The sequence below is a fragment of the Dasypus novemcinctus genome, chromosome 3, assembly GCF_030445035.2.
Source record: "Dasypus novemcinctus isolate mDasNov1 chromosome 3, mDasNov1.1.hap2, whole genome shotgun sequence".
NCBI classification, from domain to species: domain Eukaryota; kingdom Metazoa; phylum Chordata; class Mammalia; order Cingulata; family Dasypodidae; genus Dasypus; species Dasypus novemcinctus.
In genome coordinates this window covers 113214594-113235794 of record NC_080675.1, presented here as the reverse complement: position 1 = coordinate 113235794, position 21201 = coordinate 113214594, and the positions used below count along the sequence as shown (strand labels likewise).

General features: G+C 63.7%; 1 protein-coding gene across 1 annotated transcript in view; it reads left to right on the top strand.

Moving 5' to 3' along the window:
* The window catches only part of SPTBN5 (spectrin beta, non-erythrocytic 5), a 44968-nt gene that overhangs the window by 7532 nt on the left and 16235 nt on the right, over positions 1-21201 (top strand). The window contains exons 7-38 of the mRNA XM_058293980.1: positions 361-499; positions 590-822; positions 1066-1219; positions 1314-1514; positions 1588-1800; positions 4430-4636; positions 5238-5390; positions 5705-5835; positions 6027-6266; positions 6603-6890; positions 7891-8131; positions 8279-8418; positions 8626-8725; positions 9464-9634; positions 10107-10271; positions 10727-10941; positions 11324-11510; positions 11719-11919; positions 12190-12306; positions 13458-13615; positions 13984-14116; positions 14418-14563; positions 15413-15527; positions 15617-15727; positions 15946-16125; positions 18090-18293; positions 18452-18601; positions 19078-19182; positions 19571-19738; positions 20016-20165; positions 20275-20466; positions 20643-20738. Of these exons, the coding sequence (XP_058149963.1) occupies positions 361-499; positions 590-822; positions 1066-1219; positions 1314-1514; positions 1588-1800; positions 4430-4636; positions 5238-5390; positions 5705-5835; positions 6027-6266; positions 6603-6890; positions 7891-8131; positions 8279-8418; positions 8626-8725; positions 9464-9634; positions 10107-10271; positions 10727-10941; positions 11324-11510; positions 11719-11919; positions 12190-12306; positions 13458-13615; positions 13984-14116; positions 14418-14563; positions 15413-15527; positions 15617-15727; positions 15946-16125; positions 18090-18293; positions 18452-18601; positions 19078-19182; positions 19571-19738; positions 20016-20165; positions 20275-20466; positions 20643-20738 (5404 nt within the window). The remainder of the gene's footprint in view (positions 1-360; positions 500-589; positions 823-1065; positions 1220-1313; positions 1515-1587; positions 1801-4429; positions 4637-5237; positions 5391-5704; positions 5836-6026; positions 6267-6602; positions 6891-7890; positions 8132-8278; positions 8419-8625; positions 8726-9463; positions 9635-10106; positions 10272-10726; positions 10942-11323; positions 11511-11718; positions 11920-12189; positions 12307-13457; positions 13616-13983; positions 14117-14417; positions 14564-15412; positions 15528-15616; positions 15728-15945; positions 16126-18089; positions 18294-18451; positions 18602-19077; positions 19183-19570; positions 19739-20015; positions 20166-20274; positions 20467-20642; positions 20739-21201) is intronic.

Here is a 21201-nt window from a genome sequence, read left to right as displayed (position 1 = left end):
CCAGGATTCTAGATATATTTTGATGTAGTGCCAACAGGATTTGTCAAAAGATGGGATGCAGCGTGGGGAAAAGTGAGGAATCACAGCTTTCGTCTGGGCACCTGGAAGGATGGAGCTGCCATCAGCTGCAGTGGGGACTGCAGGAGGACAGGGAGGGCCCCTACGAGCCTCCCTGCCTGAGTCCAAGGACAGGACACACTGCCCCAGCGCCCCGAGCCAGGATGCTCGTGCCCAGAGACCCCGCCCCAGCCACCCAGCTCAGGCTCCTCCAGGGCAGCCAAGCTCCCCCACTGGCTGCCGTCACTCAGGTGCTTCCCTGGCCATCTCGCTGGGGACCACCCTCACTCTCACATCCTCCAGGCAAATGGAGATCAGCCAGCGCTGGGAGAGGCTCCTGCAGCGTCTCCACGGACACAGGGAGCAGATGGCCGGGAGGCAGGCTGTGCTGAGCCTGCTGCAGGAGGTCGAGGCTGCCTCAGAGCAGCTCAAGGAGCTACAGGTACACCCCGGACCAACACAGCCCCTAGCGCTGGCACTCAAGGGCACCCAGCACTCTTGGTAGCTGCAATGACCACCCGTCTCTGACCAGGTGCCGGCTGGCTCCGTGGTCTGCGGGCTGCAGCTGGCGGAAGTAGTGGAGCTGCGGCAGAGGCACGACCTGCTGGAGGCGCAGGTGTCCACCCAGGGAGCCCACGTGAGCCATCTTGCCCGTCGGACCGCAGAGCTGGACTCCTCTGAGGGCTGCATTGTGGAGCGGCTGCAGGGCAAGGCCCAGGAGCTGGCCCGGAGCCACCAGGGCCTGGCATCTCTTATCAGGACCCGGTAAGCCCAGCCCCAGCTGCTCTGCCTCCTCCAGAACTTTTCCATCCCCCAACTAATCTCCTGCCCCAGGTTTCAAGTGCTGCTGTGCTGGCAACTTCTGTGCCCTTACCCTCCTCAGCCCCAGGGCTTCTGTCTGACCTCTCGAGTCCTCCAGGGAAAAAAAAAAAAAGCCCTGTCTAAGAGGGAGTGTCTGTCCCCTGGTGGGGGACCCCTCCCCACTCCCCAGCCCTTCCTGTCCCGCAGGCGGGCCCTCCTGGAGCAGGCCCTGCAGCGGGCAGAGCTCCTGCGCAACTGTGAGGAGGAGGAATCCTGGCTGCGGGAGCGGGGACAGCGGGTGCAGAGCGCGGCGCAGGCCCGCGACCTCGGCCAGATCGCAGCCGCCCTGCGGAAACACAAGGTGCCCGCGGCTCTCCGGCCCCGCCCCTCCCGGGACCCCCGCCGCCTCCCCTCTCCCTTCCCTTGCCGCAACGCCCCGCGCTGCCCTCCGCTAGGCGCTGGAAGCCGAGGTCAGCCGCCACCAGGCCGTGTGCGCCGCCCTCGTGCGGAGGGGGCGCGACCTCGCCGCCCGCGGGCCCCCGACGCGGCCGGAGCCGGCGGAGCGGGCCGAGGCCGTGCAGGGCGCGTGGCAGCTGCTGCGGACCCGGACGGCGGGGCTGGGCGCGTGGCTGCAGGCAGCGCTGCTGGTCAAGCAGGTACCGGGGCGGCCGGGCGGGACGGGGCGTGCGGGCACGGGCCCGCGCCCAGCCCGACACCCCGTTCCCGCAGTACTTGGCGGACGCGGCGGACGCGGCCTCGTGGCTGCGCGAGCGGCGGCCCCAGCTGGAGAGCGCGGCCTGCGGGCAGGACCGGGCAGGCGCCGAGGCCCTGCGGCTGCGCCACCTGCGGCTGGAGCGCGCCCTGCGCGCCTTCGCGGCCGAGCTGCGGCGGCTGGAGGAACAGGCGCGGGAGGCCGCGGCCCGGGCATCGCTCATGCTGCAGGTGGGGACACGGCGCCGGGCAGACCCCGGGAGGTGGCGGGCAGAGCCCGGGGAGGGACCCAGACTCACCGGCTTCCGAGACCAAATGTTGGTAGTTAGGCCCGCGCGCCCTGCCCCACCTCCCGGGCTCTGTCCACACAGAGGGCAAAAATGGGAAGGTTTTGTGGCCCCTGATGTGGAAGTCCTGGCTTTTCTTGGGCTTGGGTCTGTCCCCCATCCTCAGCTGCTTCTCACCTGCTGGCCCAGCCCACGCTTAGCAGGACAGCCCTCAAGCACGGAGGTCATCACAAGGACAGCTTGGCTTGGCTCACTTGGCCCAACGGCTTCGCGACATCCTTCGCATTCCTCCAGGACCGTCCCTGGTCCGGAGGCCACCCTTCGCTCCTGAGTCGCGTTCCCTCTCCCATGTTTTGAGCTGTCCGGCTCTCTCCTCTGATTTGGCTGCTGTCCACTCCACTGCCTGCTCCCTGAAACCCCTCTCCCAGTTGTTCAGAACCACACGTGGGGTCCTGGCAATGTGGCCTGGCCCTGCAATTGTTCACAGCTCCTCCTAAGAAATCATGGAACTCAGGAGGTGCCCCCAGACCCTATGCTCACGTGTGGCCCCTCCGCCCCCTCCCCAAGGCAGCTCAGCCTTCCACCCAGAGTCCCTGTTTGCCACTCCAGCCTCTTCCTGCCTGGGGGCCGCTCCTCCACATCCCTGACCCCCTCTTTCTGCCCAGCGGTATCCCATCTGCCCTCTGAGCTGCTGCTTATGTCCTCTGGATCAGAGGTGGCCTGGCCGTAGCTGACTGGAGACGGGAGCACAGGGTTCTGCTCCCGGCCTGCACTGGCCAGCTGTGTGGCGCCTCACATCCCTCCAGGCCTGAAGGTCTATAGTTCTAACCCAGCTGAAGTCGATCTCCCCCTTTCCTTTTGTATATATTGCCTGGACTACAAAATTAATGATTTTTGCAAATGGATCCACAGTAAGGGAGCAGCTGCCTGGTCCAGCCTCCTCACCTCACAGATGAGTTAGCCCAGGGATACGTGGTTGTGCCTGCTGGGGAGACTCCCAGTCCAGGGCTGTTTCTACCCTGCCCCACACAGTGTACCTATGACGTTTAATTCCTAGCACTTACGGTATATAAGCACAAGATACTTTCACTGTAGGACTGTGATATTGTCTTCATCATGTTCGGTGTGTATTCTGCTTTTTCTGTTGAATTGGTTATTTAAATGAATGAATAGGCAGTGTCTTACCCTTCATTTGCACCCCCTCCCGCCCTGCCAGTGCTGGATTGCTGGGTGATTAGGCCTGGCCCCTGGCATTTTCAGGCTGTTGCTTTGCCCAATAATGCCGGGTTGGAGGTGGACAGGTACCCCCTGTGCTGGGGGTGGGGCCACTTTGGCAGTTGAGCAGACCCTTCTGTTCTCTATGCAGGGGGAGCCCCCAGAAGGCTGGAGCAGGGTTGATGGGGACACAACTGTGAGACTCCAGCATGGGACCCAAACCTTGGCAGCACCGGGCAGCCAGCCCCCACACCCCCAGATCCAGATGCTCTTCAACTACAGAGGTACACGAGCCGGGGCATGGCTCCTGAGAGGCCCCGACACCCCTTTCTGTAGGAAGGATACAGTGGCTGTGGCTCTGGGATGTCCTTGAGCAAAAGGATTGAACTTACTCTGTGTGGCTAGTGAGGGCGTCCAAGGACTGAAGGACACAACTTAAGGGGAGGCCAGTTTGGGCTTTGAACCAAGAGGGACTTGGAGCTGCCCAAAGAGAGCCTGGGCTGCCAGGGAGGAGAGAGCACCCCCCACCAGGCCACAGGAGGAGGTGGTCTTCACACGAGGCAGAGATTAGCTGAGATGCTCACCGAGGCCTCATCCAGCACAGAATTCTCTGAGCCTTCTTTCTCCCTCCTCGTTCTTTTTGTGTTCTCCCGCTTTCTGGTCTTTCTCTGTGCCTTTCCTTTCCTTCAGTCCCCTCGACCCAACCCCAAGCTGCCTGGGTTGACACTGCTGTCTGGTCCTTGCCAGGGCCAGAGGCGCAGGGGGAGGGAGACAGGTGCCCGTCCTTCCCGGATGTGGAGCCCCGGCCTGTGCGCTCCCAGCCCCTCCGTCCAGCACCTGCCTCCAGAGCCACTCTGCTGCCCTCCCCTGCAAATGTGTCTCCTCTGGCAAGGCCTGTCCATGCCCCCCTTGTCCTTGGAAGCTTTCCCCGCTGCCCCGGGCCTTTTCTTTACAGCCAGAGTATTTCTTTTGCACAATGCACATTCTGCTGGTCATTGGACAGTCCCAGATAGCGGCCCGATCACTCGGGGTCTGTGAGCCTTCCCGTCCTGAATTGGGAAGTGGGCCCTCGTCCTCGGCTAGCTCACACAGGGCCAGGCACAGGGGGGCACTAAGTAGCGAGCAGCCCCCCTCGGCAGCTCACAAAACCTGTGGTCCCACAGGCACGCCCTCCACCAGCCTCCCCAGGAAGGCCCTGGAGCTGCTGCCCCAGACAGGCCCCGCCGCCCAGCAACTGAAGGACCTGGAGGGCTGCCCAGCCAGGGTGCTGCAGGTACAGCCGCCGGCCCACCATGCCAGGGCTTCTGCTGTTTGGGCTGCCGGGAGCCCCCTGGACACGCTGTCCTCCGTTGACACAGGTGGTCTCTGCCCTGAGCACCCCCGGGGAAGGCCAGAGGATCCAGGCGGCCCAGGCCCCGCAGGAAGCCTCCTGCTGCTCTGGCCCCTGGGGCACCCAGGAAATCACCTTCCTGGCTGCATCTGACCTTGACTTTGATCCCCACGTCATCCTACAGACACAGGACAGCTTGAGCCAGGACTATGAGGGCCTGTGGGCCCTGGCCGAGGTAAGGACCCTTGCTGGAGAAACGTTCACTGAGCACCCACTCTGTGCTAGACCCTGGGCAGGAGTCTGGGGCAGAGCAGTGAGGGACACGCTCCCTGCCCTCAAGGACCTTACGTCATGGCGGAGATGTCGCCTGAGTCCCTAGGTGATCCAGGTGATACAGGTGATCCAGGTGATACAGGTGAAATGGGAGCACGTGAAGGGAGCCCAGGGCAGTCACAGGGGTCAGGGACGGCATCTCTGAGGAAAGGCTGTTGAAGCTGAAGCTTGAGTGCGGAGAAGCAGAAAGCAGGCAGGTCAGGGGAGGTGGTCCAGGCGGGACCTCTGCAAAGGCAGGGAGCGCAGAGGCCAGGGCAGAAGCGGCCGGAGGAGAACCTGGAGGGGCAGGGGGGCCACAGGAATGTGGATTTCACCTAGGAGCAGTGGGCAGCACCCAAGTGCTGAGGCAGAGCAAGGTGGGCTGAGCACGCCCGCAGTGCCCCTTTTCCACCCCCCCCCATCTGGCCCTGGGCCCGCAGGCGGGAGGGTGGAGCCGCCCTTGGCCTGGTTGGAGGGCTCCCGGGCAGCACCGGCCCTCACCCTGCCTCCGGGGCCCCTCTCAGCTCCGCAGGGCCCGGTTGGAGGAGGCGGTGGCCCTGTTTGCCTTCTGCAGCTCCTGTGGAGAGCTGCAGGCCTGGCTGGAGCACCAGACCAAGCTCTTCCAAACGCTGCAGCCCCAGGCTGACGACCTGGTGGCCACGCAGCTCAAATATGAGGTACAGCCCCTCAGAGCCGAGCAGAGTCCTGGACCCGTGGCCCTGCCTCCCCCACTTGCTCCAGCCTCCCTGTCTTCCTCTCCTGTGCCTCGGTTCTCCATGTTATCCGTGATCCCGTCTGGGAGGGGGCGCCGAGGGCGTTGGCCTTGAGTTCTTCGACCACCCAGCCCCTGAGGGAGTCAGAGCCCTGTCCTTCCAGGGGGAAGCGGCTGGGGCGTCTCTAACCGAGAACACTTCAGAGGTCTCCCGTCGCCTAGAGGGGAGTGTGGGAGAGGAAAGAGCCCCTCCAAGGCCTGGCTTCTCCTTTTCCCCAGAACGTCCTGGCCGCCCTGGCTGTGGGAAACAGCCGCTGGGCTGAGGTCAGCAGCTCCGCGGAGCAACTGAAGCAGAGATGTCCTGGGCATGCCACGAAGATCCAGCAGCTGCAGGAAGAACTGAGCCAGAGGTGAGAGCGAGGAGGGAGGGCAGGGCGACGGGCAGCGGGATGCAGCGCCCGGGCGGCCCGCGATGGGGAGGAAGGGGCACGGGGCCGGCCGGCCCGCCAGCTCCTGCCTGAGTGAGCCCCTGCCAGGCCCCGGGAGGGAGATGGACGGGAGGCTTCCCCGTATGGACGCTTGCCCTGTGCCCTCTGCCCAGATGGGGGCACCTGGAGGCCCTGAAGGAGGAGAAGGGGCTGCAGCTGGCATGCACCACACGAGTGAGCGGTTTTCTGCAGGAGTGTGGGCCCACACAGGTCCAGCTGCAGGACCTGACCCGGAGGCTGGAGGGCCTGGAGCCCGGGGGCTCAGAGGGCAGCCACCACGTCCTGCAGCTGGCCCTGCAGGTGCTCCCGGCGCTGGAGGGGAAGATCCGCCACCTCCAAAGGGTGGCCACAAAGTACGGCCCAGGCTGGGCGCGGTGACGGTGCACTGGGAGGCAGGGACGGCAGAGGGGGGTCTGAATGTGGTTCCAGAATGAGACAGGGACTGAAACTGGGATGGGGCGAGGGTGGGCAAGATGAGCTGTTGGATGGGCTGGAGCAAAGGGAGGGGGTCCGGCTGGCATGAGAAAATGCTCAGGGGAGAAGGAAGAGCCACTTGCTCTTGCTGCCCCTTGGTTGAGGTGGGAGTTCAGAGTCACCAGCACTTTCCCCTGGGCAGAGGGACCTGAGTGAAGATACACGCCCAGGGCCCAGGGCAGGGCACTGAACGTGCAGTGGGCCCTGTCTCCCAGGGTCGAGGAGTCTGGCCCTGCAGAGAGCCGGCCCCCGCGAGAAGAGGTGGAGAGGCTGCAGGGGCTGCTGCAGCAAGCGCAGGGGCGAGCGGCCCAGCAGGCCCAGGCCCAGGCGGAGGCTCGGGCCCGCCGCAGCTTCCTGCAGGACAGCCGGCAACTGCTGCTGTGGGCAGGGGGCCTCCAGGCGCAGCTGCACACTGAGGAGGAGGTGGTGGACGTGGCCTCGGCCCAGCAGCTGCTGGCGGAGCACCGGGACCTGCTGGAGGAGATCCGCCTGTGGCAGGACAGGTCAGGGCAGGAGGATGGGCAGGGCGGGCATCGGCTGGCCCAGGCCTGCGGGGACCGGGCCCCAGGAGGGAGGGGCAGGGGGCAGCGTGGCCTCCAGGTAGATGCCACAGGCTGGTGTGTGGCATGCTGCTTGGGGCAGGTTTACGAGGAGAACTGGGTCAGGGAGTCTGCACTCCCCAGGAAGGGAACTGAGGCACAGCCTGAGCTGCCCGCCAGGTCCTCCCCATTCCGGGCCTGGCCATGCCCAATCCCAGGACGCAGATGGATTGCTGTCAATCCTTCCAGGCCATTCAGGGGAACCCAGCCGCTCCAGGCCCCTGGAGCCCAATGGCTCAGCACTTGCCCATGGAACAAAGATGCACATCTCCAGGAATGGTGCTCTGGGCCCGGCAGGCAGGCAGGCCACCGTGTATCGGAGGCCACATGGGCCCCGAAATCCACCCCATCCTCTGCTCGCCAGCCTTCAGGGCTGCACCACCTCATCAGCTCAGGGGAAATGGAGGCTTGTCCTAATTCACACCGAGGTGGGACCTGTTCCCAAGCTGGGAGCCTACAAGCTGCAGCCAGCTTAAAGGGGTGCCTCTTCTGATTCCACTAAGTCCCAAATGGGCCAGCAGGGGCCCTGCAGTCAGGCATACGGCTTGAGCGATGTTTCATATGCTGAGTGGTGCTGCCCAGCCCTGGCCATTTGGGCACTGGCCGTCAGTCCCCACTTACAGACTGGCCATCTGAGCAGGGGGCATCACATAGCAGGAGCATGGCAACCCTTGGGTACCTGCTGAGTCCTCAGCACTGGGCTGGGCTTGTGGCACTCCATGTCAGTAGTGAGCCCGGGCGCAGTGTGCCGAGGGGCCAGTGAGTGCCTGGGCTGGCCAGCCTCACTCCCCTCCTGCCAGCTGCCTCCCGTCAGGACTCCCCGGTAGGTGCACAAGGAAGCAGGAAGGGAGGTCGGTGAGAGGAGCTGGGTGGGCTTTGACCCTCTGCCTGTCGTGCTGAGCAGGCTACAGCAGCTGGAGGCTCAGGGCCAGCACCTGGCAGCCTTGGACTCCCCAGACTCCCGGGACGTGGCCAGGGCGCTGAGGCTCCTGGGCCAGCGAGGCCGGGAGCTGAAGGTGGCCTGGGAGCGGCGGCAGCAGCGGCTGCAGGACGGGCTGGAGCTGCAGAGCTTTGGCCGGAAAGTGGATGGTTTCACCGCGGCCTGTGCGGACCTCGAGGCCTCCCTGCATCGGGATGCCCTTGGGGTACAGAGCTGGGGGTGTGGAGCCAGGCGAGGGCACTCGTCTCCTTGGGCCCAGAAGCCAAGCTGGGCGGGAGGCCCCTGGGCCCGCCGCGAGCAACGTGGTGCTGACCGGCCTCCCAGGCATGACTCCAGGTCCCTGCACCCCCAGGAGGACGTGGCGGAGGCCCAGAGCCTGCTGCAGCGGCACCAGGCATTCGAGCGGCAGCTGGACACGCTGGGCCCCCGGGTAGAGGCTCTGCAGGCACAGGGCGAGAGGCTGGCTCAGCGCCAACGCCCCGCAGCGCCAGGGTGAGTCGGACCTCCTGCCAGCGTCAGCCCCCCTTTTCTTTCTCAGTCTGCACAGGCTGTTGCCCGGAGCCAGGTGGGAGCCCCTCTGACCCAGGGGAAGGTCTGAGGAGAGGAGGAGTAGAGGGGTGGACCCTTGGCTGGGGGGACACCCCGGGGAGGGTGGGCTCGGGGTAGCATAGAGCCGCCCCCCCCGCCTACCTCCTCCAGGGTCCGGGAGCGGCTGCAGCGCCTCCAGACACAGTGGACGGCGCTCCAGGGCAGGAGCGAGCAGAGGCGGCGGCAGCTGCTGGCTTCCCTCCGGCTCCAGGTGAGGGTCCGGCCCGACCGCAGGCCTCGCCAGGAGCGGTGCCCAAGAGCCCCCGGCCGCACTTACAGCGGTGGAACCGTGTGGCCGCCGTGTGGTCTGCACAGCGTTTCCCCCCCTGGATCACAGGTCCTGACGACGCCTCTGGGGGCAGGCGCGACCGCCGACGTCTTTCCAGACAAGGCAACTGACGCCACGGCCAGCGCCAGTCTGGGCGACAGGGTGGGGGACAGACAGGCCTCCTGACTGGCACCCCCTCGCACCTCGCCCACCCAGCCACCCCCTGCCCCAGCGTCGCTGGCACACTTCAGGCTCTTGCCTGGGTCACGGCAGCAGCTGCAGGTCTCGGGTCTGTGTTCAGCCCCTGGAGGTGCTGGGAGCTGGGCCAGTCCGCAGGCCTCCCAGGGCTTCAGCCCGTTTGGAGAGATGTGACCCCTCCACTACCTGGGCTGGAGCCACAGGGACCTACTCGGCGCACAGGGTGCTGTGGGGCCCATACCCTGACTCCAGGGGCGCCTTCTGTTGTTTTCTCTGAGACATCTTTCCTCCCCATCTCCTCAGTCTCCCCTTCCCCACTGGGGGGCAGTAACCTCAGCCCCACCCCTCTGGCCCCCCGGGACTGGCTCTGGGCGTCTCTTGGCCACGGGGGTCTCCCTGAGACCTCTCTCCCTAGAGGCCCTTCAGCCAGCCCCGCGCTGCCAGGCTGGTGAGAGCCCTCCCCGCTCTTCGGTTCTTGGGCAGGAGTGGAAGCAGGACGTGGAGGAGCTGACGCTGTGGATGGGGGAGAAGGGGCTGCTGGTGGCGGGCGACGCCTGCCAGGAGCCCAGTAGCAGCCTGCGGAGACTCTGGCGGCACGAAGCAATGGAGCGCGAGCTGCTGGCCACCCGCGGGCGCGTGGAGGAGCTGCAGCAGGTGGGGGACACCGGGCGGGGGGCAGGGCCTCCTCATCCTCAAATTTCCAGCCCAAATTGCGCAAGGTTTCCTGGAAGAAATGACCCCAGGTATCTAGAAGCTAAGGTCCCACAGCTGCCTCCTTCCCTCAGCTGGGCCCCCCTTGCCTTGGCACCTGAACCGGCCCAGAAAGCTGCTGTCACTCCTTCCCCCTCACCTCTCGAGGGCAAGTTCCAGAGCCAGCCAACTCCACCAGAGCAAAGCTTTTCCTAACCATCGGCCTAATGCCTGCTCGCCCTGCCCTCCTGGCGGGGGTCAGGAAAGCCCTGCTGCCTCTGCCCACAGAACTGGGCCACACGAGCAGCTCGAGCCCGGGAAGCCTGTGGCATGCGGCTCATCGCCAGCCACCTCCCGCCTCTGCCAGCTGGGCCCAGCCTGCTGTGGACACTCAGGCCACTCGGCCAAACTCCCTGGACTTTTGTCTCCACTCCAGGTTGGGAAAGAGCTGCTGAGTGGTGGGCCCCACGCCCAGGGGGACGTGCAGGCCAGGCTGCAGGGCCTGAGTGGCCAGTGGGAAGAGTTGACCCGCCAGGTGGCAGAGCGTGGGGACAAACTGCGGCAGGCTAGACAGCAGGAGCAGCTCCTGGAGCTGCTGCAGGTCAGCCGGGCGAGAGGCACAGGGCACAGGAGGGAGACTGAGGCTGAGCAGGCAGGAAGGGAAGGGGAAGGGCGGGTCTGGGTGGTCTCCTTGCTCTGGAGTGGCCCTGGGAAGTCCCTCAGCCCTTGAGGTCTAGCCTGCAGCAAGTTGAGCATGACTTTACCCCCGTAGGAAATTACAGATGGCCTCCTTGTGCCCAGGGCCTGGGCAGCACAATCTGAGTTCTCCTGGGATGGAGCATGAGGGGACGGGCTGTGCACGAGGCTCCGGGGGGAGCGTGGGCACTGCTGCCTGTGGGCTGACAATGGTGGTACCTGGTGACCCTGATGTGTTTACGGTCCTGCCATCTCAGACACTGCGAGTGGCCTCCATTCAGGGGCAGGCAGAGCCCAAGAAGGGCCACCCGCTGTCCTGGACGTGGAGAGCCTCCCACAACCTCCTGCTTCCCTCCCCAGGGTGCCAAGGAGAAGGTGGAGCATCTAGAGGGGAGCCTGCCAAGTACAGAAATGGGGCAGGACCTTCGCTCAAGCCGGGAGCTGCAGAAACGGCTCTGTCAACTGGAGGGCGGGAGCCAGGCGCTGGCCAGTGAGGTGGCTGCCCTCATCTCCCAGGCCCGCCAAGTGGCCAATTCCCAGACCCTCCTGGAGGAGAGCCAGAAGTGCCTCCAGAGGTGGGGCCCTGCCCAGCCCTGGCCTATTTGCCCCTCCTGTCCCTGCTGAGTGTGGCTTCCCTAGTAAATTTGAGGGCACTTCTACCCAGTGAGCCCAGGAGGGCAGCCCCTGCAGGAGCTGAGGCTGTCCAAACTGCCGCCCTCCACACATGGCGTCATTCCTGGGGTAGGAGGGTCAGAGACTCCCCCCAGTTAGGCGTCCTAAGCAGGCGCCCCTCGATCTGAAGCCTGGGAGAGGAGGCTGAGCCCTGGGCCCTCTGCAGCTGCCGACGCTTTCCTCCCACTCCCGCCTTGCTCCTCATGGACCCCTGGCTGGGCCAAGGAAAGGACTGAGGGCCCTGTCTGCCCGGCTCCCTATCTCTCCCTCTCGTCTTCCTCCCAGGTGTGAGTCCCTGCAGGGGCGTCTGGCCGCCCGGCACCGGCAGCTGCAGTCTTCAGTCGAGTGGCACCAGTTCGATCACTTGAGCAAGATGGAGCTCACGTGGGTGGCCGAGCACATGCCCTTTGCCAGCTCCAGCCACCACGCCAAGTGCCTGGATGGTGTCCAGAGGCTTCGCCACAGGCACCAGGTAACGACCCTCTCTTTTTCCCAGGGCCCCAGACCTTAGAAGCTCTTTGCCTCTACCAGGGCGTCCCGGCCTCTGAGCCCCGGGATGTCCTGATTTCTAAATCTGCCTCCAGCTCTTCTGGCCCTGAGGGTTTGTCACCACTGGGGCCCTGGGCACCCCTAGTTAAGCGTACCCAGAAGCTGCACCCTCTCACCCTGGTCTATGGCAGGTGCTCCTGGCTGAGGTGAAAGCCCACTGGCGACAGGTGCTGCGCGTGCTGAGTTCTGGAGAGAGTCTAGTAGCCTCAGGGCACCCCCAGGCCCTGCACATCCTGGAGCGATGCCAGGAGCTGGACGGCCTCTGGGCAGGGCTGGAGCAGGCCTGCGAGGTGCAAGCCCAGTGCCTGGAGCAGGACCTGGCTTTGCAGCAGGTAGGATGCAGAGAGCACAGGGCAAGGGAAATGGCAAAAGTCAGGGGGGCTCCGTGGCGTGGGGCCTGGGGGACTCTTGGAGAGGTGGGAGATGGCAGCTGCCTGGGAGATGGCAGCAGTAAGAGCTCCGGGCCAGGCACTGGCTGGTCCCTTTGAGGGCGCAGAAGCCCCTCTGAGCTGACTGCTGGAGAGCAGAGCAGGATGCCCCCAGAGCTCGAATGGGGGAATCATATCTGAGATCATCAAGCGAGTCCAGACCTTTCTTGGCAGTATTTTCTGGATGTGTCAGAGCTGGAGGGCTGGGCGGAGGGAAAGTGGCCACTGGTGAGCAGCCAGGACTGTGGCAGAGACGAGGCAGCCACCTCCAGCCTCCTTCAGAAGCACCAGGTACGTGCCCGAGCCTCCCCACACTGACTTGGGTGATGAGGGCCCATGAGGAGAGGGTCTGTCACACTCCCGGGGGGCACTCCCTCCTCCTCGGAGGCACAGAGCCCTGCTCTTTCTTCAGCCCCATTCCCATCACCCCCTCATCCCGCAGCCTCCCCCTCCGCCCCCCCAGTGCTCCCTTCTACACTGGGTCTGGGACAGTTGTCTTCCTCCTTCAGTCTCTCTGCTGTTCGGTCCTGTCCCTGTGGCCTGGGTGTCTCTCTGCCTTCTCTTCTTGCTTCCTCTCCTCCCTGCCCCCTCCCCCAGCACTTCCGTACCCTCTTGGGGTCACCTCCTCTAGCCTTCTCCAAGACTTCCAGAGCTTTCTCCCTCCCCAGGCTTTGAATATCACACTCTGAATTAACCAGCTGTCTTTCCTGAACCTCCTTCCTCTCATGGAAGGAAGGCCTAGAACTCACCTTCCTTGTTCCTGGAATTGAACCACACGGCTGTCCTGATTCCTCTTGTCACTAAAGTGTCCTCTTATCTGGGCTTTTTTGTGCATGGTCCTGGTGGTCAGTGGTTCAACACGTCTTGTGTCTAACACCTTCCAGGCGTCATTCCTAAAGGGCATGAGCCAGGTCCATAGCCTTCCCACATGGAGCTTCGATGTCCCAGGCTTAATTCTGTCTGTCGCGTCAACTTTGTTGGGGTCCAGTATAATACCTCCTGTGCCCTCCCTTCCTTGGCCCAGACTACGCAGCATTCACCCTTCCCTATTAAATAAGGAGCCCTCTGAGGGCACAGACCAAATCTTCACTTTTATTAAGCAGTAAGTGCTCCATCATTATTGGGTAGATGGATGATGGATGGGTGGGTAAATGGATAGGTGGATGGATGGGTGGGTGGATGGATGGCTGCATGGGAGGGTGGATGGGTGAATGAAGAGGTGATGGATGGGTAAATGAAGAGGTGGATGGATAGGTGAGTGGATGGATGGGTGGGTGGGTAGATGGATGGTTGGGTGGGTGGGTGGATGGGTGGATGGATGAGTGGATGGGTGGATGGATGGGTGGGTGGATGGATGGAAGGGTGGATGGATGGATGGGTGGATAAATGAATGACAGTAGGCCCCCATCCTAAGCCTGGCATGGATCCTGGTGTGTTGGCAGGCCCTGCAGCAGGAACTGACTTTTTATTGGAGCTTGCTGGAGGAGCTTGACCAGAGGGCCCAAACCTTCATTGGCCCTGAGGTCCCTGAGCAGCCAGGTGTGGTGCAGGAGAGACTCCGGGGACGGCTGCAGGTGCTGCAGGAGTTGGCAGCCACACGGTAGGGGGATGGCAACTCTTTTCACCAGGCCTGGCCAGTGTTCCCCATACCGTGCCCCTGAGTCAGAAAGAAGCCACAAACCCAAGCTCACAGAGCTGTGTCAGGAAAGGACCGAGTCCTTCCTGTGTGTTGCCTACTTCTTCCATAAATACTCCAAGGTGGAGAACTCGGATCCCCCAGCTCCTAGTCATCTGTCCCTTCCCCATGTCCATACCCCTCACCTGCTCCCACACTGGCCTTCCCCTGTCCACACCTCCCTGAATCCAGAGCTGCAGACTTGGGCAAAGGCCACGAAAAGCCTCATCCTTGAGGTTGCTCCCTCCGGCTGAGCCACCTCTCCTGAGGGGGAATCGGGGCTGTCGCTGCAGGAACCGGGAGCTGGAGGAGACCCAGAAACTGCATGAGTTCATGAGGGAGGCCAAGGACCTGCAGATGTGGCTGGCTAGCCAGCAGCAGGTGGCCAGGGGCGAGCACCTCGGGGAGGACTATGAGCACATCCTGGTGAGAAGGGGGCTGGGGCAAGGAGGAAGCCCTGAGGCAGAGTGATGTGGCGTGAGGACCCGGCGGGGGGAGGGAGGCTGGCGCTGGCTGGTCCAGGGGAGGAAACGGCCGGGGGAGCCATAAGCCACGGCCGAGGGCAAGCCTTGGGCCTCCTCCCGTGTCCCACTTCTGAGTTGGGGGGCAGGCGCTGCAGCTGTGCCATCCCCCATTGCCCCATCAGCCTCTGATGCACCTCACTTCCCAGGCCACTTGGTGCCTTGCCAGCTGGGGGCCACCCTGTCACCCCCTCCTCTCTTCTCAGCACCTCAGGACCAAGTTTGTGAAGTTTCAGCACCAAGTGGAGCTGGGTGGCCGGCGGGTGGCTGCCTGCCAGCAGCTGGCAGAGAGGCTGCTGGCCCACGGGCTCAGTGCTGCCCCCGAGGTCCAGCAGAAGCAGCAGGAGCTACGGTGAGCGCCCAGTGGGCCAGGCCAGGGGCCTGGGTCTGGGGGAGAGTGCTGGGCACGCAGTGTCTGGGGTGTAAAGAGAAGGCAGGCGTGCTCCAGGGACACAAGCTCTGTCTGCCTGCTTGAGAGGTATCTGGTTCCAGGGAAGCTTGAGTCAGGGAAGCAGGGGCCGGGAAGGGAGGTGAGGCTGGATTAGCATGTCAGGGAAGCCTGCTGGGAAGTCAACCCCTCCTCGGGGACACTTTTCCAAACCACCAGCTCCCAGGATTTGTAGGAGAAGCTCCGAGAAGAGACTGTCCAGGTTGGGGGCCGGGGCCCCTCCTGTGAGCTTCCCACGGCACCTGTGCTTGCCCGTGTCACAGCCCTGGCCATGCCACATTCCTAGCTGCCATCGGGCTGGTTTAAATTCACCCCAGCCCGTGAGCTTTGAGGCAAAGTCGTGACTTGTTCATAAGCCCTAGCTCGAAGCCTGGCCTGCCTTCAGTGAGAGCTGGCTGAGTGAAAGAGGAGCGCAGCAAAAACATCTGCTCTCAGAGCATTTACAGCCTAACTGAAGGCTGAGAATCAAACCCACGAGATGTAAGGCAGCATCACAAAGCAGGGCGGGCAAGAAAGTGCTGGACTCCACAGCTGCGAGGAAGTAAATTCATCGTAAAGGTGGACAGGCTCCTGGGAGGAGGGTCTGCAGGCAGGACCAGAGAAGGGGCAGGTTTAGGAGGGGAGTGGCCCCCGCAGGAGCTTTGGGCACATCCTGGACATGACTGGAAAAGGAGGCGGCCTGACCTCCCGCAGGGAGGGGAGGAGTGCGGGGCCGTGGCTCACCTTTCCCGCCTTCCTGCCCGCTGCGGGCAGGGCTGCCTGGTCGGAGCTGTGCGAGCTGACGCAGGCCCGAGGCCACCTGCTCCGAGATGCCGAGGCCACCCTCCGAGTGCACAGGGATCTGACAGAAGCCCTTGCCCAGGTCCAGGTATGAGCCCGGGGGACCCTGCGGGGGACGGGGGTCCACCCCGGGCTCAGCACCCTGCACTGCCGAGGCCCTCCGCCATCTCTTCTCAGGAGAAAGCCGCGAGCCTCCCGGCTGACGTGGCCCGGGACGCGGCTGGGGTGGACGCCCAGCTGAGGGGACACGAGCGGCTGGAGCGGGAGCTCGCGGGCACCGAGCGGCAGGTGACCCGGGTGGGGCTGCCTCCCACGCAGGCGCGGCCCGTCTCCTCTCTAGACCCCCCCCCACGCTCCCTCAGCTCCAGGGGGGCCCGTTCTACACGGCAGGGCAGGGCCCATGGACGGCGGCCCCACCGCGCCCGGGTTCCTGGCAAGGCCGGTGGCTGTGGGATGGCCGGGCCTCTGGGAGGACACGACCCTTCCTTGCCTGTCCCCGTCCCCAGCTGCAGGAACTGCTGGAGACGGCAGGCAGGGTGCGGACGCTGTGTCCGGGGCCACAGGCTGATGCGGTGCAGGGGAGGCAGTGGGCCGTGGAGCAGGCCTGGGAGGGCCTGCGGCTGCGCGTGGAGCAGCGTCGCGCCCGGCTGGAGCAGGCGTGCCTCCTGGCCCGCTTCCACGCAGCGGTGAGGCCTCCTTCCCCACAGGCAGCCTGCGTGGGACTGTGGGTGCGTGTGCGTGGGAGTGTGTTTGTGCTGTGCTGATGAGGCAAAAACAAGCGTGAACTGAGGTGGAGGAGCAGGAGCCTGCCTGGCCGTCCTTGGGGCTGGTTGGGAGCTGGCCACGTGGGGCGTCAGCGCCAGTCCAGGTGGGTGACGGGGCAGCCGTGCAGGGGCCCAGCCGGGACTGGGACCTAAGAATGGCCCAGGTAAGCCCCTCACCTGAGACCCAGGTTCTTCCTCTAGATGTTCTAGACAGGACCTCTGCATCAGCCAGGGTCTATTTATCATGTGTCAGCTCGCAGCTAGGAGCTGGGGTGGAGAGAAGAGGGCAATACAGAAACCACGTAAGATGGACTCACTGCCCTCGTGGAGCTTTTCTAGTTGGGAAGATGAGCCTAATACCCCAGTGAGCAGAATTGGGACAATGAGTCCTAGCCATGGGCTGACCCAGAAGTCCCCATGTCCTGGTGCCTGATAGACCAGGTAGTCCAAACTAAGACACTGCAAAGAGCTTCAATTCAGGTGCCCAACTCTGCCACTTGCTGGCAGTGTGGGCTTGAGCGAAACGCTTAATCCTAATTTGTTACCCTCCATTTGAGAGTTTAGAGTTTGCAAAACTCTTTCATGTGTGCCTTTTTTTTCCCTCTCCCCTTCCGCCCCGCCCTGCCCCACACCACCCCCAGTTGTTTGCTCTCTGTGCCTATTTGCTGTGTGTTCTTCTGTGACCGCTTCTATCCTTATCAGCGGCACCGGGAATCTGTGTTTCTTTTTGTTGTGTCATCTTGTTGTGTCAGCTCTCCGTGTGTGCGGCACCATTCCTGGGCAGGCTGCACTTTCTTTCGCGCTGGCCGGCTCTCCTTACGGGGAGCACTCCTTGCATGTGGGGCTCCTCTATGCAGGGGACACCCCTGCATGGCAGGGCACTCTTTGTGCTCATCAGCACTGTGCATGGGCCAGCTCCACATGGGTCAAGGAGGCCCAGGGGGGAAGTGGACTTGGCCCAGTGGTTAGGGCGTCTGTCTACCACATGGGAGGTCCGCAGTTCAAACCCCAGGCCTCCTTCACCTGTGTGGAGCTAGCTCACGCGCAGTGCTGATGCTCACAAGGAGTGCCATGCCACGCAGCGGTGTCCCCCACATAGGGGAGCCCCACGCGCAAGGAGTGTGCCCCGTAAGTAGAGCCACCCAGCACGAAGGAAAGTGCAGCCTGCCCAGGAATGGCACCGCCCACATGGAGAACTGACACAAGATGACGCAGCACAGATTCCTGTGCCGCTGACAACAGAAGCAGACAAAGAAGAGATTTCAGCAAATAGACACAGAGAACAGACAACGGGGGTGGGGGGGTGGGGAGGGCGAGAAATAAATAACTTTAAAAAAAAAAAAAGAAATGGAGGCGTGGGGTTTGAACCGCGGACCTCCCATGTGGTAGGCAGATGCCCTGTCCATTGGGCCAAGTCTGCTTCCCTCACGTGTGCCTTTTAACCTTCTTCATCTTTGCAATAAGATGTTTGAACAAGGATGCGTGGCCCTCCAGCTCTAACATTCTATGATTCTACACGAATCAACAAAAGATAATCTGAAGTTGGCAGTTCTGAGAACAAGGAGAGCAGTGAGACATCAAGACACCGGGGAGGGCTCAGGAAGTACATGGGCGAGCCTTGGAGAGCAGGAAGGAAGGAGAAGGAAGGAGAAGGAGGGTGTAAGCAGGAGGGGCTCAAGAGCACAGGGTGGAGGCTGGTGTGATGGACCTGGGGGGCCTGCAGTGGATAAGAACAGAGGAATCAGGTGACAAAGAGCCCCTCAGCCTCACTGAGGCTGTGACCCGGGTCAGGTTGGGGCAGCCCTGATGTGGGAGTGGATTCCGGTGGCTGTGCTTCGCAGTCTAGCCCTCACCCTGCTCCCTCCCTCCATCTCCCCTGCTTCCAGGGGCTGGACTACACCTCCTGGGCAGCTGGTGTGCAGCAGGAGCTGCAGGTGGAGGAGAGCTCCCAGGCCCTCAGCAGCGGCCCCCTGCAGCTCAGCATCCACCAGCAACTTCGGGCAGAGCTGATGGCCCAAGAGGAGCTGTACCGGCAAGCTGCACGCCTGGGCCAGCAGGCACTTCTGGCTGCAGGGGCCTCCGCCGAGGAGGTGGGCCCCCTTGCCAGTGTCCCCCCAGCCTCGGTGACCTAGCCTGGGCCCGAGCACCTCGCACCCTGCCCCACGGGGCCGTGCCGGCCTCTCTTGGGGACTTCCCTCGGAGTCCACGCCCCTCTCCCAGCCCAGACTCCCCACACGCCCATCCCCAGGTCCAGGAAAGGCTGCGGGCCCTGCAGGACACGCGGAAGCAGGTGTTCGAGGCCTGGGAGCAGAAGCAAGAGAGGCTGCAGGCCATGCACCGGGAGCAGCTCTTCTTCAGGGAGTGTGGCCGCCTGGATCAGATCCTCGTGGCCCAGGAGGCAGGTCCCGGGCCTGCGCACATGCACCTCCCAGCCTCCCCCTCCTCCACTCTTTCCTTGCCCCCTGGGTCTCTGGCTGTGGACTCATCCCCCCAGGTGGCTGAGGTAGAACCCTGGGGGGACCGGACCTCCACCAATATCCCCCCGCCAGGCCAGGCTGGTCTTCTCCCCCACCCCAACTCAGACTGAGCCCCAAGGGAGGCTGATCATACGCCCCACTTTGTGCAGAGGTCGAGCTACTTCCCACCCCCCAGTCTGGGTTCCCACTCCTCTGGCAGCACCTGAGGCTTCCAAAGCACCCCCCCCCCCCCCCCGCCACCAGGTCCTTTGCTTCACCCCAGAGGGCCCAGGGGCACTGCCGTGGCACAGAAGCCTGGACGCAGAGGGCGGGCGTGATGGCTGCGCCCTGGGATCCTGTCTGAGCCACCGGGCAGGCTCCCAGCTAGCCTCTTTGACTTTTCCACGTGCTAATCCAGGTCTCCCTGCAAACCAGCGTCCTGGGGAGCTCAGTGGAAGAGGTGGAGCAGTTGATCCGCAAGCATGAGGCCTTCCAGAAGGTGCTGGCTGCCCAGGATAGGAAGGTAAAGGGCTCAGGAGCCCTGCGCATGGTCAGGATGGGGATGGGATGAGTCCAGGGACTTTGGAGAGTCCTAAATGGGGTGCTTGGCATGTACCCCGAGGCGATGATGGTGTGTGGGAGCAGGACTGTGGGGCTAGGGGATGCCTGGTTGGGTCGGCCTGGAGGGAATGACACTTGTGGCTCCAGAAGGCACAGGACTGGGTGGACCACACTGCAGGACCACAGTGGTACTTGGCTCTGTCCACGTCATTGGCCACGGGGGAGCACTGGGGAGAACCGGCCAGCTCTAGGCCACAGGAGGCTGAGCAGGACTTCAGGACCCGGGGGCCAGCGCCCGCTCCAGCCTCCCTGAGGCAGGAGAACAGCAGGCTGTGCTTCCCACACCACAGGAGGTGGCTCTGTGTGAGCAAGCGAAGGTGCTCCAGGGCCCCAGGGTGCAGGACGTGCTGGACGCCGTGCTGGAGCGGCGGGCTCGAGTGAAGGAACTGGCGGGGCGCCGGGGACAAGCCCTCCACACCTCCCTGCTGACCGCCGGCCTCACCAGGGCGGTGGCCCAGGTCAGCGGCCACCCCCCCAGGGGCCCTGCGCCCCGTTGACAGGTGGCTCTGGCCTACTTCAGCTCTTCAGGCTCCAGCTCAACCCACTGCGGCGGAAACGGGCATCTGGGGAGTTCAGGGGCCTTCCAGAGGCCGAGCTGGGGCTGGAGGCCCGGGGCTGGGCACTGCCCGGGACAGAGCCGCTGGCTCCAGGCACCCCTGAAGAGGGCCTGGCGGGTGTCTCTGTGGGCCAAGGCGGTCTCCAGCCTCCTGGGGCTCCTGCCCCGCCCTTCCCCAGGCTGACGACTGGATCCAGGAACGGGCCCAGCAGCTGAAAGAGCCTGTCCCTGCCGGGGGCCTGGAAGACAAGCAGAAGCTCCTGCAGAAACACCAGGCCTTGGAGGCGGAAGTGCAGGCCCACGAGAAGGTCATGACCTCCATCTCCAAGGTAATAGGCCCGCTGCCCCAAAGGGTGGTCTCCAGGAGAGGGCTCGGGCACGGGGGAAAGCAGGAGGAAGGGCACCGGGCAAGGTCTCCTGGCATCCCTTCCCTCGCAGAAGGGAGAGGTGCTCCTGGCCCAGAGCCCACCTCGGGCGGGAGAGGTCTCGCAGAGGCTGCGGGCACTGCAGGAGCACTGGGAGAAGCTGGGGCAGGCGGTGGCCCTCCGGGGCCGGGACCTGGAGGACAAGCGGGACCTCCTGGACTTCCTGCAGAGAGTGGACCTTGCAGAGGCCTGGATCGGAGAGAAGGTGGAGGCCCAGCTGGGCAGGGGCCGGGGGTGGGAGATGGGCCGGGGAGGAGCCCGGCCTGCGGTTCCCTGGCTGCCCCGACACTGCCCGGCAGCTGGCGCCAGGGCTGAGTGCACCTGGAGCCTGCTCAGCGGCGCGCCTTCCCTGCCTGACCTTCCCCTCCCCGGCCTCCGCAGGAGGTGACAGTGCAAGTCGGTGACCTGGGTCAGGACCTGGAGCACTGCCTGCAGCTCAGTCGGAGCCTCCGCGAGTTCCAGGGAGCCTCGGCGGGGGTGAGGGGGCTGCCCTGGGAGAGGCTGCCAGGGTGTCCCCCGTGGGGAAATTCAGCAGTGAACGAGCACGGGCTCTGGAGCCAGCTGGGGCGGGCATTGGCTGCACCTGCTGCCTGCCCTCGTGCAGGCTCTGCCAAGCCGGCTTTCCTTCATCTTTATAAAACGGGGATAACACCACCCTCGTAGGTTAAGATACCTACATATGGTGGCGGCAGCAGCTATAGATCGATAGACGTGATCAAATCGCACAGAACCACACACACACACACACAGATGGGTGCATGTAAAATGGAATCTGAGTAGTCTAGTTAATTCCCTGGTTAAATATTGTTCTATAGTTATATAAGACATTACCACTGGGGGGAGCTGAGGGGAGGGTACATGGGATCTCTGCTACTTTTGCAATTTCCTGCATTTATCAGTATTTCAAAATAGAAAGTTAAAAAAAAAAAAGTGGCTCATC